This window comes from Falco naumanni, chromosome 15 (genome assembly GCF_017639655.2).
Source record: "Falco naumanni isolate bFalNau1 chromosome 15, bFalNau1.pat, whole genome shotgun sequence".
NCBI lineage: Eukaryota > Metazoa > Chordata > Aves > Falconiformes > Falconidae > Falco > Falco naumanni.
In genome coordinates, this window is record NC_054068.1 from 22,472,645 (window position 1) to 22,485,090 (window position 12,446).

At 55.1% G+C, this 12,446-nt stretch overlaps 1 protein-coding gene across 1 annotated transcript; it reads left to right on the top strand.

The window, feature by feature from the left end:
• Positions 1–75: 75 nt before the first annotated feature.
• Positions 76–12,412, top strand: GOT2 (glutamic-oxaloacetic transaminase 2). Its single transcript, XM_040615247.1, has 10 exons — positions 76–207; positions 5,322–5,478; positions 6,948–7,076; positions 7,444–7,503; positions 7,621–7,782; positions 8,002–8,106; positions 9,025–9,175; positions 9,420–9,585; positions 10,555–10,705; positions 11,196–12,412. The coding sequence occupies exons 1-10, from the start codon at positions 149–151 to the stop codon at positions 11,316–11,318; spliced, it is 1,263 nt and encodes a 420-aa protein (XP_040471181.1). The 5' UTR covers positions 76–148; the 3' UTR covers positions 11,319–12,412.
• Positions 12,413–12,446: the final 34 nt, after the last annotated feature.

Here is a 12,446-nt window from a genome sequence, read left to right on the forward strand (position 1 = left end):
TCCCAGCGCGGCGCAGGACGTGGCGGGCGGCTGCAGCGACCCTCCCCGTCCGCCAGGGGGCGGCGGCGGGCGCGGGGCGGCGCATGCGCGGGGCGGGGCGCGGGGCCGTGGTGCGAGGTGCCCGCCCGCCAGCCCGCTCGCCGCCGCCATGGCTCTGCTGCACACACGCCGGCTCCTCGCCGCCCCGCGTCTCGCCGCCCGCGCCAGGTGAGGGCTGAGGGGCGGCTCGGCCCCTCGGGGCTGCCCTTCTGTGCTGGCCGAGGGGCTTCGCCGCTGCCGAGTCGGGTGCCGGGCGGCGCTGCGAGCCGGGGGGCCGCGGGCCCTTCGCCGGGAGGAAGCGGGTCCCTCGGTGGCGCCCGTAGGGGCCGCGGGTGACGCGGCGCCGGGGAAGGGGGTTGCCGGGGGAACGGTGCGCGGATTGGCTGGGGAGCGCTGTGCGGCGGGGGTCGCGCGGTGCTTCTCCGCTCTCCCATTGGCTGCGGCCGGACCCGGCGCCCCCGGCCTGCCCTTGAGGGACCGCCGTGGAGGGCGCGTGGGCACGTGCGCCGCCGGTACCGTGCAGCCGGGCCGGGGTGCTCGGGGGTGTGCGGCGGGGCCCTGTGTGCCGTGCAGCCGGGCCGGAGTGCTGCTGGCGGTGCGCACCGTGCAGCGGCGCTGGCGGGACCCTGTGCGCCGAGAAACGAGGGCATGGCGCTGCTGGCGGTGCGCACCGTGCCGCGGGGCCGGTAGGACCCTGTGCACGGTGCAGTGGAGCCGGGGCGCTGCTGGCGGTGCGCACCGTGCGGCAGGGCACGAAGGACTGCATATGCTGTGAAACGGGTCCGGCGTGCCTTGTGCAATGCGGCCGGGGGGACCGGTTGCCCTGCGAAAGGGGCAGGGGTCGTGCCGCCTGGCCTGCCCTGTGTAGCGGGGCCAGCAGGGCCCCCGGCGCCGTGCGGCGAGCCCTGCACCCTGGCACGGGGCCGCCGTGCCGGAGCCATGCGGGACCTTCAGGCCTGTGAAGCCCGGTGCCCCCGGAGTGGCTGCGAGGCCGGCGGCTCTGGGTCCGGGTGTCGGAGGCCAGCGCAGGGTGGGCCGCGGGGTGCAGGTGCAGCCCGAGCCCTGCGAAGCCCCCCCGACAGCTCCACGGAGGACGGCCGGGAGCCACGGCGGTGGGCTGGGAAGCGGAGCCGGGTGGGTACGGCCTCGCCGCCCTCCAGAGCCCTGCGACTCCCGGCCCACGCTGCCTTGCAAGCTTTAAGGAACGGCTCCCGGCCCTTGTCGGAGCAGGAGAGCAGTGGGGTTTTTATTTCCCCATTCCAGCAGATAAAGAAGACGTATTAGATATTGATTAACCGTGTTCTGTGCAGCACGGCCCTTCGCTGCCTTGAGACAAACGCTCCCGGTCCCTGCTGCTTCCGAGGCCGCCCCTCTGGCTCTTCTTGGGCAGGTTCAGAGCAGCAGCTGGCGGGAGCTCGTGCTTTGTGCCCTCGGCCTGCAGCAGGCCTGTGGTAGGTGTGCCAGCCCACTGGCTTTGTTTTTCTCAAGCTTGTTACACAGCAAACCACAAATCACCAAACTGAATTGAGGTCACCTAAAAGAGACCATCCCCTTTGTAAGTAAAGAGCCTTCCTGCACAGCCCGGGCTGCTCCCATGAGCGGCTCCTTATCCCACCACAGGGGTTGCCAAACAGTGACTAGCAGTTTGTTTCCTTAATCTTAAGCAACTTCACGTGGTGCTGTTACCATTCATTGCTCAGTGCCCAGAATAGTCTTTCTGAAATCGGCACAGAGCTAAAGAGATAAGAAATGGTTAAAATGTTGCCTTGACACACAAATGGTAATTAAGACGATAACAGCCTGCTGCTCTGATGTGTCAGGAGACAGCTATTTTAAATGCTTTTCTTGGTGGGAAGGTTACTGCTGCTGACTGGGGCAATTACGGTTTAGGCTTGGAAGGATGGTGGTAGCCTGCAGCCTGCTGGCATTGTTCTTATGTAAATATTTGCTTTAGCTGCGGTATCCGGACAGCAGCGCCTTTGGCCCCTCCTGGCCCCTCCGCTCTGCTCCGGCTTGCAGAACTGCCGCAGGGGCTTTGGCAGAGGTTTTGAAATCCAGTATTTTATGTGGCTCTACCTCAGGGAACATGGACTGGTCTCTTCACAATGGAAACCTTCATTGGACTTGTAAATGGCTTGCTTGCCTAGAGGAAAACCTGCTTTTTGGGCTTGGCTTGAGTCCGTAAGCGTGCTCCTAGGTCTCTGCAGCTCAGGCCACAAGTTCCACATACATTTTTGAAAGGTGTTGCTGATTTACACGGTTCCGGGTGCATTTTCCTGCCCTCTCTGTCCCGTCTGTCACACTGCACTTGCAGCTGTGTGTTAAATGGGCTCGGGAGACCAGCCTAGCTGAAGAGGACGGAAACTACTTGAATATGGGCTCTGATCAGCATCTAAACTCTGACTCGGGCCACCTGTGTTCAGGTCATATAGCCAGAGAATGTGCTTGCTTTGGCTTACATCAGGTATCCCTCAGGTAGTTCAACACCAGCTTAAACTTACCTTCATCTAGTTTTCCACACTGAAATGCCTCCAGCCTGGCAGAGTTGATGTGCAGTTTATAACTTTGGCCTTTATTCAAGAGCAATGCTCTTGTAATTGCTCAAAATAAAATATAATGCAGTGCAGAGATGACAACATTATGGTAACGTAGGGGTAGTGGTGTGTTAGGACATGTGGCTTCAGATCTCTAGTAGATCTCTTTTCCCAAATCCCTGTCTAGAAAGCTTTGCCTCTTTGATTTCTTGGGCATCCTGATGTGAACTCAGCCTGGCCTTTTTTCTCCTGTCTCCCTGCAAGCTCACCTCCCTGGAAACGACAGAGGAGTCTTCCTTTGGCCTTCACTTGAAAACCTCCAGGCTGAGAACAGGAAAATCAGTCCTAAACCTACCCTTCGCTGCTTTAAGCCGGTAGAAAGACCAGCTCAGAACAAACGTTCTTAACTCTCCGGAGTGCTACAGCTTAGGTAAATGCCTGCAGGATCAGCATTAATTGCAGCAGTGTAGTATGTTAGAGCCCAGTGACCTGCTTAAGTGTCTGCAGGATTGGGCCCTAAATACCCCAAACAGTAAGCTGCTTGGTGAAAAGCCCGGCAGAAGGAAGGTGCTGTCACCATCCCTGAAGCAGCAGCTCCTTAGAATTAGATGGCTGGGCGTCCGCAGCCCTCGATACCAAAATAATCCTGGACCAGGTGAACTGCGGAGGGACCTGCGGACGCTCCTGTGCAGAGTGTGTTTCTCTATTCCCCTGCCTCTCTGTTGCTGGGAAGGCGTTGGGAGAGGTTTTCCAAAGCAGCGCTGTGTGCTGCCTGAACCTGCGGTGGGTTTGTGCCCTGACAGCCCCTCGGTGTGTCCTGCTCAGGCTGGCTGCACCGGTCACTCCATCCCTGCCAGCTGCAGCCAGGATCCCTCTGTGGAGGGCAGGTCTTGCTGGCATCACTGACTCATCTGTTTTTCTAAGTTGATCCTGTACTTAACTGGAGAGGTAATTAAGACTTGTTAGTGGTCCAGAAAATGCTAAACACGTCTTCCAATTTTAAACTAGCCCAGTTGGCTCTCTCTCGTATGTGTTTGCTGCACTTTTTTCCACAGAGCCTGCCAGGAGGAGAAATGGAGGCTTTTTATTTGGAAAAGCTGTACTGATGGGAAGAGTAAAGTCTGAAGAGGGCAAACAATGTTTGGGGTTCCAGGAGACGCAATCTACATACAGGTGATAGTGCAAAGGACGTAGTGAGTAAACTTGGGTCTAAATGGACCCAAAACAGGGAGAGAGCGGAGGAGGAAGATGATTTTGTGAGTTCTGCTGATCACGTTAAGCGTTAGAGCTTCCTTAACACGCCTGGCCCTCCTGCCTTCAGCTGCGAGGTACCTGTCACCACACTGAGTGCTCTGCAGGGGTTCTGGCTGGCTTTTGGGCTGGCTCCAGGCTGCCTGCATTGCCTGGGGCAGGATCCAGCCCCAGGGTGGCATTTCCAATTTAGAAAAGGTTGTTATCTTCAGGTAAGGTTGCCCTCCCTGGGCTGCAAAGCTTGTAAAGCTGATACAGCCATCTCACTGCGTGCTTCTCCTTTAGCAATTGAGACTGACTCCTGCCCTGGAGGAAACAAGCCCTGTGCTGCATGCTTTGTCCCACACCGAGCTAGGGGATCTGGGTAGGCGCTTGTGTCTCCCCACCAGGGGAGGTTTAGATTGGATATTAGGAAAAATTTTGTCACCGAAAGGGTGGTCAAGCATTGGGACAGGCAAGTGGTTGAGTCACTGTCCCTGGAGGTTTTTAAAAGACGTGTAGATGCGGTGCTTAGAAATGTGGTTTAGTGTTGGACTTGGCAGTGCTGGGTTAACAGTTGGACTTGATGATCTTAAAGGTCTTTTCCAACCTAAACCATTCAATGATTCCATGATCTGCAGAACTGCAAAGCCTGGACGTGGGACTGGGCAGAGGCTGTGGCCAAAGAGAGTAACGTGTTTCTTTTTATAGTATGGTCTTGTCTGCCCTTGACATTAAGAGAGCTTCTCTGTCTTCAGGGTGTCCTGCCAACAAGGCAGAGGCAGGTGGCTTGAGGGAATGGGGCACACAGCTCCTCCTGACAGAGGGAAGTTTTGTGCTTGACAGCAAGGGAAGGAACCTTTGCATCAAGAGCTTGTCACTTGTCACACTGGGAAGAAAACGTCCTCTGCAATTTCCAGGAAAACAGCATTTGGCTACAACATTGCTCTTCGAGTGAGGCAGAGTTTGTAGGCTAGGGAAGGGAAATACCTTTGTGAGGTCAGCCAGCATTGTGGGAAAAGCGGGTCAGTTTTCATGCAGAAGAGCCCTTCCAGGAATTTGGAAGAGGTTCTGTGTTCATGCTTTGTGCAGTTGCCTGGGTCTGGCCAAGGTTCCCGGGAGGGGGCTCACCTACACCCTCTTGCCTGTAGGCTGTGGAGGGACAGCACTGGCCCAGAGCATGAGGTGGCTTCTGTTCCAAGGGGCCTTTACTATCAGCACAACAGGCAAACCGTTTCCATATGTTAATGGCTTACTTGGAGGGAGTTGGTTGTTGTCAGCCACAGTGAGCTGATGCCCTTTGCCCGTTCTGTAATGTACAGTGCAGTGTCAGATCATGGAGCGTAAAGGAGTTGTGTCCTTTTTCCCCTGGATAATTCTGTTAGTGCTGCTTGTACCTTTTCCAGTGGTTGAAAGACAGGATTTCCCTTGCGGTTTTCTCTCCAGCCATGTTGGTTCACGTCTCTGCCCAGTTTTCAAACCTAATGTTTAGCTTCTTTTTTTTTTTCCCCCCTTCAGCTCATGGTGGTCCCACGTGGAGATGGGTCCCCCTGACCCCATCCTGGGGGTGACAGAAGCTTTCAAGCGCGACACCAACTCCAAGAAGATGAACCTGGGTGTGGGAGCATACCGAGATGACAACGGGAAGCCATACGTCCTGAACTGTGTTCGCAAGGTGAGCCTGGTGCTGGCTGCTGGGCAGGGCTGGACCCAGGTGTTGGGCACCCTGGGGTGTCAGTGAGGGGAAGGCCTCTAAGCAAGGTTTCCTCTTGGTCTTTAGAATAAGCTTTGTCTCTAATGAAGCACAACTGTATTCCGGCTGTCTCTCTTAGCAGTACTAATGCTTTTGAGACACAACAGAACTGTTAAGTAGTAGGGGGTAACATGAGGAATGCGTGTCCTGTTCCCATCCAGGTAAATCTAATTTGTTGCTGACTTTCACAAGCTCTCCAAGCCAGCTGTCCTCTGAACTTCAAGGTGTTTTTTGAATAGGCTGGTGTTCCCTGGGCCAGCCCACATGGGAGGAAAGAGCTGACATTGTCCCCTTAATGGATTAGTCTTAGAAATTCTGCTAAGCCATTGTTACCAGTTCCTCCATAAGCCAGTCTAAAACTCCAGTCCAAGGAGCTGGATGTGGACACTGCCCTTGAGGGGATTACGGAGCCCTCCAGGGCTGTAAGGGTAGAAATAGGCTGTTAAATAGCTGCCAGCTGACACACATTGACTGGCTAGTCTCCTTGGCGCAGGGAGGACACATTGTCCAGGTTTCTCATCAGTGTGGGGTTTAAAACCATCTCTTGCCCTCGCTTTCCCTGTGTCAGCACGGATCACAACCGGGGAGCCTTGGTGGCGTTGCAGGAAGTTTCCTGGTGGTGTGTGAATGCTGCCAGGGTCTGTCCCACTGCTCTGGGAGCGTGGATAGGGTTCCCAGAGGGATCCGTGTGTCTCCTTTGCCGTATTTTTCCTGACCATGGCTCCTTGTCTGCTGTTCTTGCTTCCACTCTCTGATCCAGTGTTAGGTAACGACTTGGACTGATTTCTGTGGTGGGTCTGTTCAAAAGTAAGAGAATACCAAAACTGGGGGGTGCTGTGTTTAAGGGTTGGGTGAGTTAGCTTTCAGACAGGCTGCTTTCAAAATCACCTGGGGCTTCTGGATTTTATTTTAATTTTTTTTTTAACCTGCTCCGTCTAGTTCAGTAACGCTCCCAGCATGATGAGGGCTTGCAAAGGGCTCACTAGCCCACCTGGTTTTGGGATGTCTCCCATGTAGGGACAGTCTCTGCCTTTCAGTGACAGTCAGGTCTCGTCTTCCTGCAGGGCAGTGCCCACTTGGGCAAAGAAACATCTGTTCTTGTGCAGCGACACTGACTTGTAATGGGCTGGAGCAGTGCTTTCCTTTGGCACCAGTTCCCTGGCTCTGCTATATCGATGCTGGCACCCACTGTGGGCTCTGGTGGCCGCTGGGATTTCATCTGAAACGTTCACTGCTGCCCCTTGCTTGGAATGAGCACCGAGCTCTGGAGGGAAACTCCTGTAAACCAGCCTTTGTCCCCTTTGAGCGAGCAAACACAAAGTGGCCTTGAGCTGTCCGCCATCCTCCCCGTGGTGATGCCTGCCTTGCTGAACATGTGGTCTCCTTCCCAGGCGGAGGCCATGATAGCATCCAAGAAGATGGACAAGGAGTACTTGCCCATTGCGGGGCTAGCGGATTTCACCCGGGCGTCTGCAGAACTGGCTCTGGGTGAAAACAGCGAGGCTTTCAAGAGCGGTCGGGTAAGGAGCAGGCTGGGGAGCGGGGGGTGGGCAGTGCCATCTGACGCACGGTTGGTATGTGGGTGCCCAGCAAAAGTGGAAGAACTGGCAGAAGTACTTGTGCCTCTTGAGTTGTGGGCTAGCTGGGCCCAAGGATAACTGCTTCCCTCTGAGGGCTGGGGTGAAACAGCCCTTTCCAAGGAGGGGATCTGACCTTGCCGGGGTCGCACTCGCTGCCCTGCAGAGCTGGAGTTGCTGACCCATGCAGTCCCCTCCAGCCCCATGCTCCTGTTCTGGTGCGCTTGTGCCAATGCTGATGCAGTGACTCAGCTTTCCCTGTATCGTACCATGGCTGCTCAGACTCGTGTTTTTGTTTCTTCCCTTGCAGTATGTCACTGTGCAGGGTATTTCTGGAACTGGATCTCTGCGAATTGGAGCCAACTTTTTGGTGAGCCCTTGGCTGGTGGAGGAAGGAAAGGACATATTGTGACTAGAGATGAGTATTTGGGGTTTTCAGAGTGCTTGAATCTGTTTAACCTGTTTGAATACTCTTTCTCTTGATCAGCAACGGTTCTTCAAGTCTAGCCGTGATGTGTATCTACCCAAACCATCCTGGGGCAATCATACACCCATTTTCCGTGATGCTGGCCTGCAGCTTCAGGCTTACCGCTACTATGACCCCAAGACATGCAGCCTTGACTTCTCTGGAGCCATGGATGACATTTCTGTGAGTTGCCTGCCATGAAAATGCCTGGAAGCAGGAAGGTGATGTGGGGACATGAGTGACCTTCTTGCTTTAGCCTAAATATGATGCCTTAAGGCACCAAATCAAGGCTAGAAGCCTTGCAGAGCTTATCTAAGCTGTGAGGGCAGGAGTCTCATCTCAGCTTCTGAGGAGAGTGCGCAGATGTTACTAACAATGCTTCCTCTGTACCATCTTCCTTAGAAAATTCCAGAGAAGAGCATCATCCTCTTGCATGCTTGTGCTCACAACCCCACCGGGGTGGATCCCCGGCAGGAACAATGGAAGGAGCTGGCAGCTACAGTGAAGGTGAGCAGCAGAGTGTTGCAGGGGTACAGTGCTGTTCCTGAGAAAACCTCGTCTCTGGGCTTTCATGGGTGGCATCTGGCCTTCACTGCGCTAAAGGTTACTCCCTTCCCTGAAGCCTGGATGGGTGTCATAGTCCTGTACTGAAGATGGGAGCCAGACAAATGCACCCCTAAAGCTTCTAGCTGACCATCAGACTTTCTCCTGGCACCTTCCCAGGAAGCTGGGGTAGGGAGACCTGAAAGGAAGGAGCAGCAGGGTTGAAAGAGTGAGCTGTGATAGCTGGAAGGGGGGGCTCCCAGTGCTGGTGTATAAAAAATGCTAGATGATCTTTCATGTGCCTGGTGTCTCCTTGCACAAGCTTCAGCTGGAAACGGACAGGGGCAGTTCTACCTTCATCCTTCTCCTCTTCCTCCTCCCTGCTGCTCCCCCACAAGCTGTAGGTGGTTAAATTTGGCTTGGGGATGCCTGGCTTTAATAGCGTCCTGAGAACTGGTAGATAGCAGAGCAGCTTCTGGGGCCTGCTCATGGCTGTGGGCCTCCTGACCTGGGCAGTGCGGCTGGATTGTCTGCCTGGAGGTGTTGGAAGGGCTGGTGCCTGCCTAGAGAGTTCCCAGGTGGTTTTCCTGAAAAGTGAAGACAGAGGAGAGGCTGAAATAGAAGAATTTATTACTACTGAATCCAACTCCGCCTCCTGGGCCAGACTGCACATCCCATAAATGTATGGGGAGGGTCTTTACCTACTGTTTTGATGTGTGGAGGGTAGCTGTGGTTTCTGAGCTGCCTTCCCATGGCTCTACTTCTGGAGGAGAACAGTTGCAATTGAGCAGGCTGCTGCCTGCATGGCTCTTCTCAGCCTGCTGCCCTGCTCCCTGGAGGGGTGCGCAGCTCCTGTGACACTCTTCCCTTCTTTGCTGGCAGAAACGAAATCTCCTCGTGTACTTTGACATGGCCTACCAGGGCTTTGCCAGCGGGGACATCAACCGGGATGCCTGGGCTGTGCGGTATTTCATCGACCAGGGTATCAACGTTGTCTTGTCGCAGTCCTATGCCAAGAACATGGGGCTGTACGGTGAGTAGGCGGGTGATGTGGAAATGGTTTCATCCAGGCTGCTGGAGGGACTCTGCTGCCTCTGGGGTTTAGCTGCCGGTGTCTTTCTGCTGCCTGCGGTACTGCCTGGGGGGCAGGAGATAACCCACTGGGGGCTGGTGGAGACCCTTCTGGGGAACAGGGCTCCACTAAAGCTACGTGGCATTTGGGTAAGTCCTGCCCCAGCCCAAGGGCAGAGGCTGAGACCTGATTGCCCCTCTTTCAGGAGAGCGTGCGGGCGCCTTCACAGTGATCTGCAGTGATGCAGAGGAAGCCAAGAGGGTCGAGTCACAGCTGAAGATCCTCATCCGCCCCATGTACTCCAACCCACCCCTGAACGGAGCCCGCATTGCCTCTATCATCCTGAACACCCCTGACCTGCGGAAGGAGTGGTAAGGGGGAACTCCCAATGCTCATGACGATGAGGTGTGAGGTGTCTTTGTGGCAGCCCTGTGCTGTGCTTACTGCCTGCTGCTGTCACGGGCAGCTCTTAGCTTCAGGGGTACAGTCAGAACTGTGTGTCACCCCTTTCCTCTGGAGAAATCCCTGCTCGTGTCTTGGTATCAGCTGGTATCAGCCCAGGCTGACACAGATGGGTATCGCTTGTGTTACCAAGGCAGAAAATGCTGTAAAGGAGGGGATAAAGCTCCCCTAGGACTGAAGGCTGCTGAAGCTGCCTGTCCAAGGAATGGGAATGATTGACTGAGGCGTTGTATCCTTGTAGTATGTCTCACACGGGGTAAGTGTAAGCCTCATGAGAATAAGAGCCAGGAATGTAACCCTTGTGCCCTAAGCCTGCTTCCTGGCATCAGCCTGTGCTGTTCTCCCAGCCCCTCGGTGCCGAGTCCCTGCCGGCAGCTGGCCTGGCAGAACAAAGGCTGGCAGTGTGCTGGGGCCTCGCCGGGAGCTGTGCTCCTTTGGCAAGCTGATGCTTGTGCCTGAGCCAGGGCCCAGCAGAGATGTCTCCTAGTTGTGCTGCCTTAGAGCAGGGGACGTCTGCCTGCACTGGGAGGTACCCCTGCGCTCTTTGTTTATCTGCAGATTTATTTTATCTAGGTTTAGGCAGTGCTGCCATGAGGCCTCCTACTGACCTTTGGCTTTCAGAAATGAGAGAAGCCTATGCTCTGGTAGTGGCGTCCAACAGCTATGGAATAAGTAGGTAGCAGTCAGCTTCAGGTACCAGGAGAAAAAAAGCAGGTCCCCAGCTGGAGCTACAGATTCATGCTCCCTGGTCTGTGCTCATCTGCATCCCTGAATGAGGCCCTTCCAGCCTGAGAGAATTGATTCCTGGTAGTTGCAGGGGGCAGCAGTGCCAGTGCATCCCAGCCCTGCTCTGAGCGGTTCCTGTGTTGGCTTTTCAGGCTTGTGGAGGTGAAGGGCATGGCCGACCGGATCATAAGCATGCGGACTCAGCTGGTGTCCAACCTCAAGAAAGAGGGATCCTCCCACAACTGGCAGCACATCACTGATCAGATCGGCATGTTCTGCTTCACAGGGCTGAAACCAGAGCAGGTAAACACAGTTCCTCTAGTCTCAAGGTGTTGATTGTGGTCCCTGTCAATAATATCTTGACTGCAGGTGCCAAAATGAGCCCTTATAAGCAGTTGTTCCTCCAGGAGGAACATCCTCCACGCCCTCAGCGCTGGAGCATCCTGGGGACCCAGGTCTTGCTCTGTTCCCTGCTGTGCTTGTGGAGGTTGAAAGCAAATGTAGCTTGCTAATCTGTCAAAGGAAGCAGTCATTTGGTGCTGCTCTGAGGTGACCTTAAAGGTCAGCTCAAGTGAGGTGACGCTTAGCTGAACACCTGCAGTGTTTGTGTGTTGCCTGAGAGCTGAGCAGTGTCTCTCTTGGTTCCTAGGGTGCACTGCTGGCTCTGCGGGTAGTGGGATGCTGTGTCTGCTGGCACCCAGTTTGCTTTCAGTTCTGAAAAGCTGGGCAAATTTGCACTCTGCTAACAGAGTAGAGGTTGGCCTGTTGTTTAAGCTCTGCTCCTTCACCGCAGGTGGAGCGGCTGACCAAGGAGTTCTCCATCTATATGACAAAGGACGGACGAATCTCTGTGGCGGGAGTTACATCTGGCAATGTGGGTTACCTGGCTCATGCCATCCATCAGGTCACAAAGTAAAGACAAAGGTGTGCTCTGGAGCTGGTGGCTTTCCCTTCCTCACCAGTCGAAGATGGGGAAGGAAAGGAAACAAGCAGAATACGTCCAACCACAGCACTTGACGCCGCTGCTGAATGTATCTTGTAGATGAGTTATTGTAGAAGCCTAGTCAAATCTGCCCTGCGCTGCGGAGCAGGGCATCGTTGCTGGCTCCTGCTCGTCAAGCCATTCTCCCCTGCTGTCCATCCTTCATCCGTCAGCCCCAGCACCCATCTGTGCTGGAGGAATCAAATGCTTAGCACTGCCATCCTACCGGCGTAGGCACCAAAGGCTTCCCCACGCTCACTCCTCCATGAGAGGGCTTTGGGAGGCTGTTGGCCACTGGCCCAAGCAGCAGCGGGTGAAGAGCTGGGTGGGCCAAGGGGGAGGCTACTCAGGTGCACTCCTCTGACCTTGTCAGCTGGTCCTTGCTTCCAGCAGGCTCCATCCTCCTAGCCTGGGGCTAGGCAGTGCCAAGCTGCCCTCTGGCAGCCAGCTCTGAGGACTTACCACTGCTAAGAAAATCTGCTCCATTGTTGGCTTCGCTCTTTCCATCTGGGAATCTCCTTTCAGGTGTAGTTCACAGTGGCATTGGTGTGTGGGGCAGACCAGCGTGTCTCCTCTAAACCTGCCTGGTTCTGACTTCACTCCTGTATCCTGAGGTGAAATAATTTCTCGCTCCCCCCCCCCCCCCAATAAGAATGTTCTCTGAAAGCTGCTCTCTGTTGGTCTGTGCCTCTCCCCATTCCTGTCACAAGCCCAGCAGCTTGGCACTGTCGTCCCCCCCCCCCGCACCCTCCCTGCACGGGAGAGGCTTTGTGTGTCCCAAAGCCATGAGCCGAGTGGTGGGCCCTGCTGTGTCCCCCCTCAGTGGGGGTGCAGGGTCTCCCTTTCATCTGCTCTGTGCAGCCAAATTTCTGGTGCTGCTAGAAAGCAGGAGGGAAAGATCCTGAAGGCAGTCTGAGAACTGGCAACTTGAGAGACATTCTGTCCTCCTAAACTGGGTGTCCTTGAGGCCCTGTGACTCACCGGACTATGGTTTTTAATCCAAATAAACTGGTGCATGGCTGTGTCAAGCTGGGAACTTCATCCTGTCCCTTGTGCAGGTGG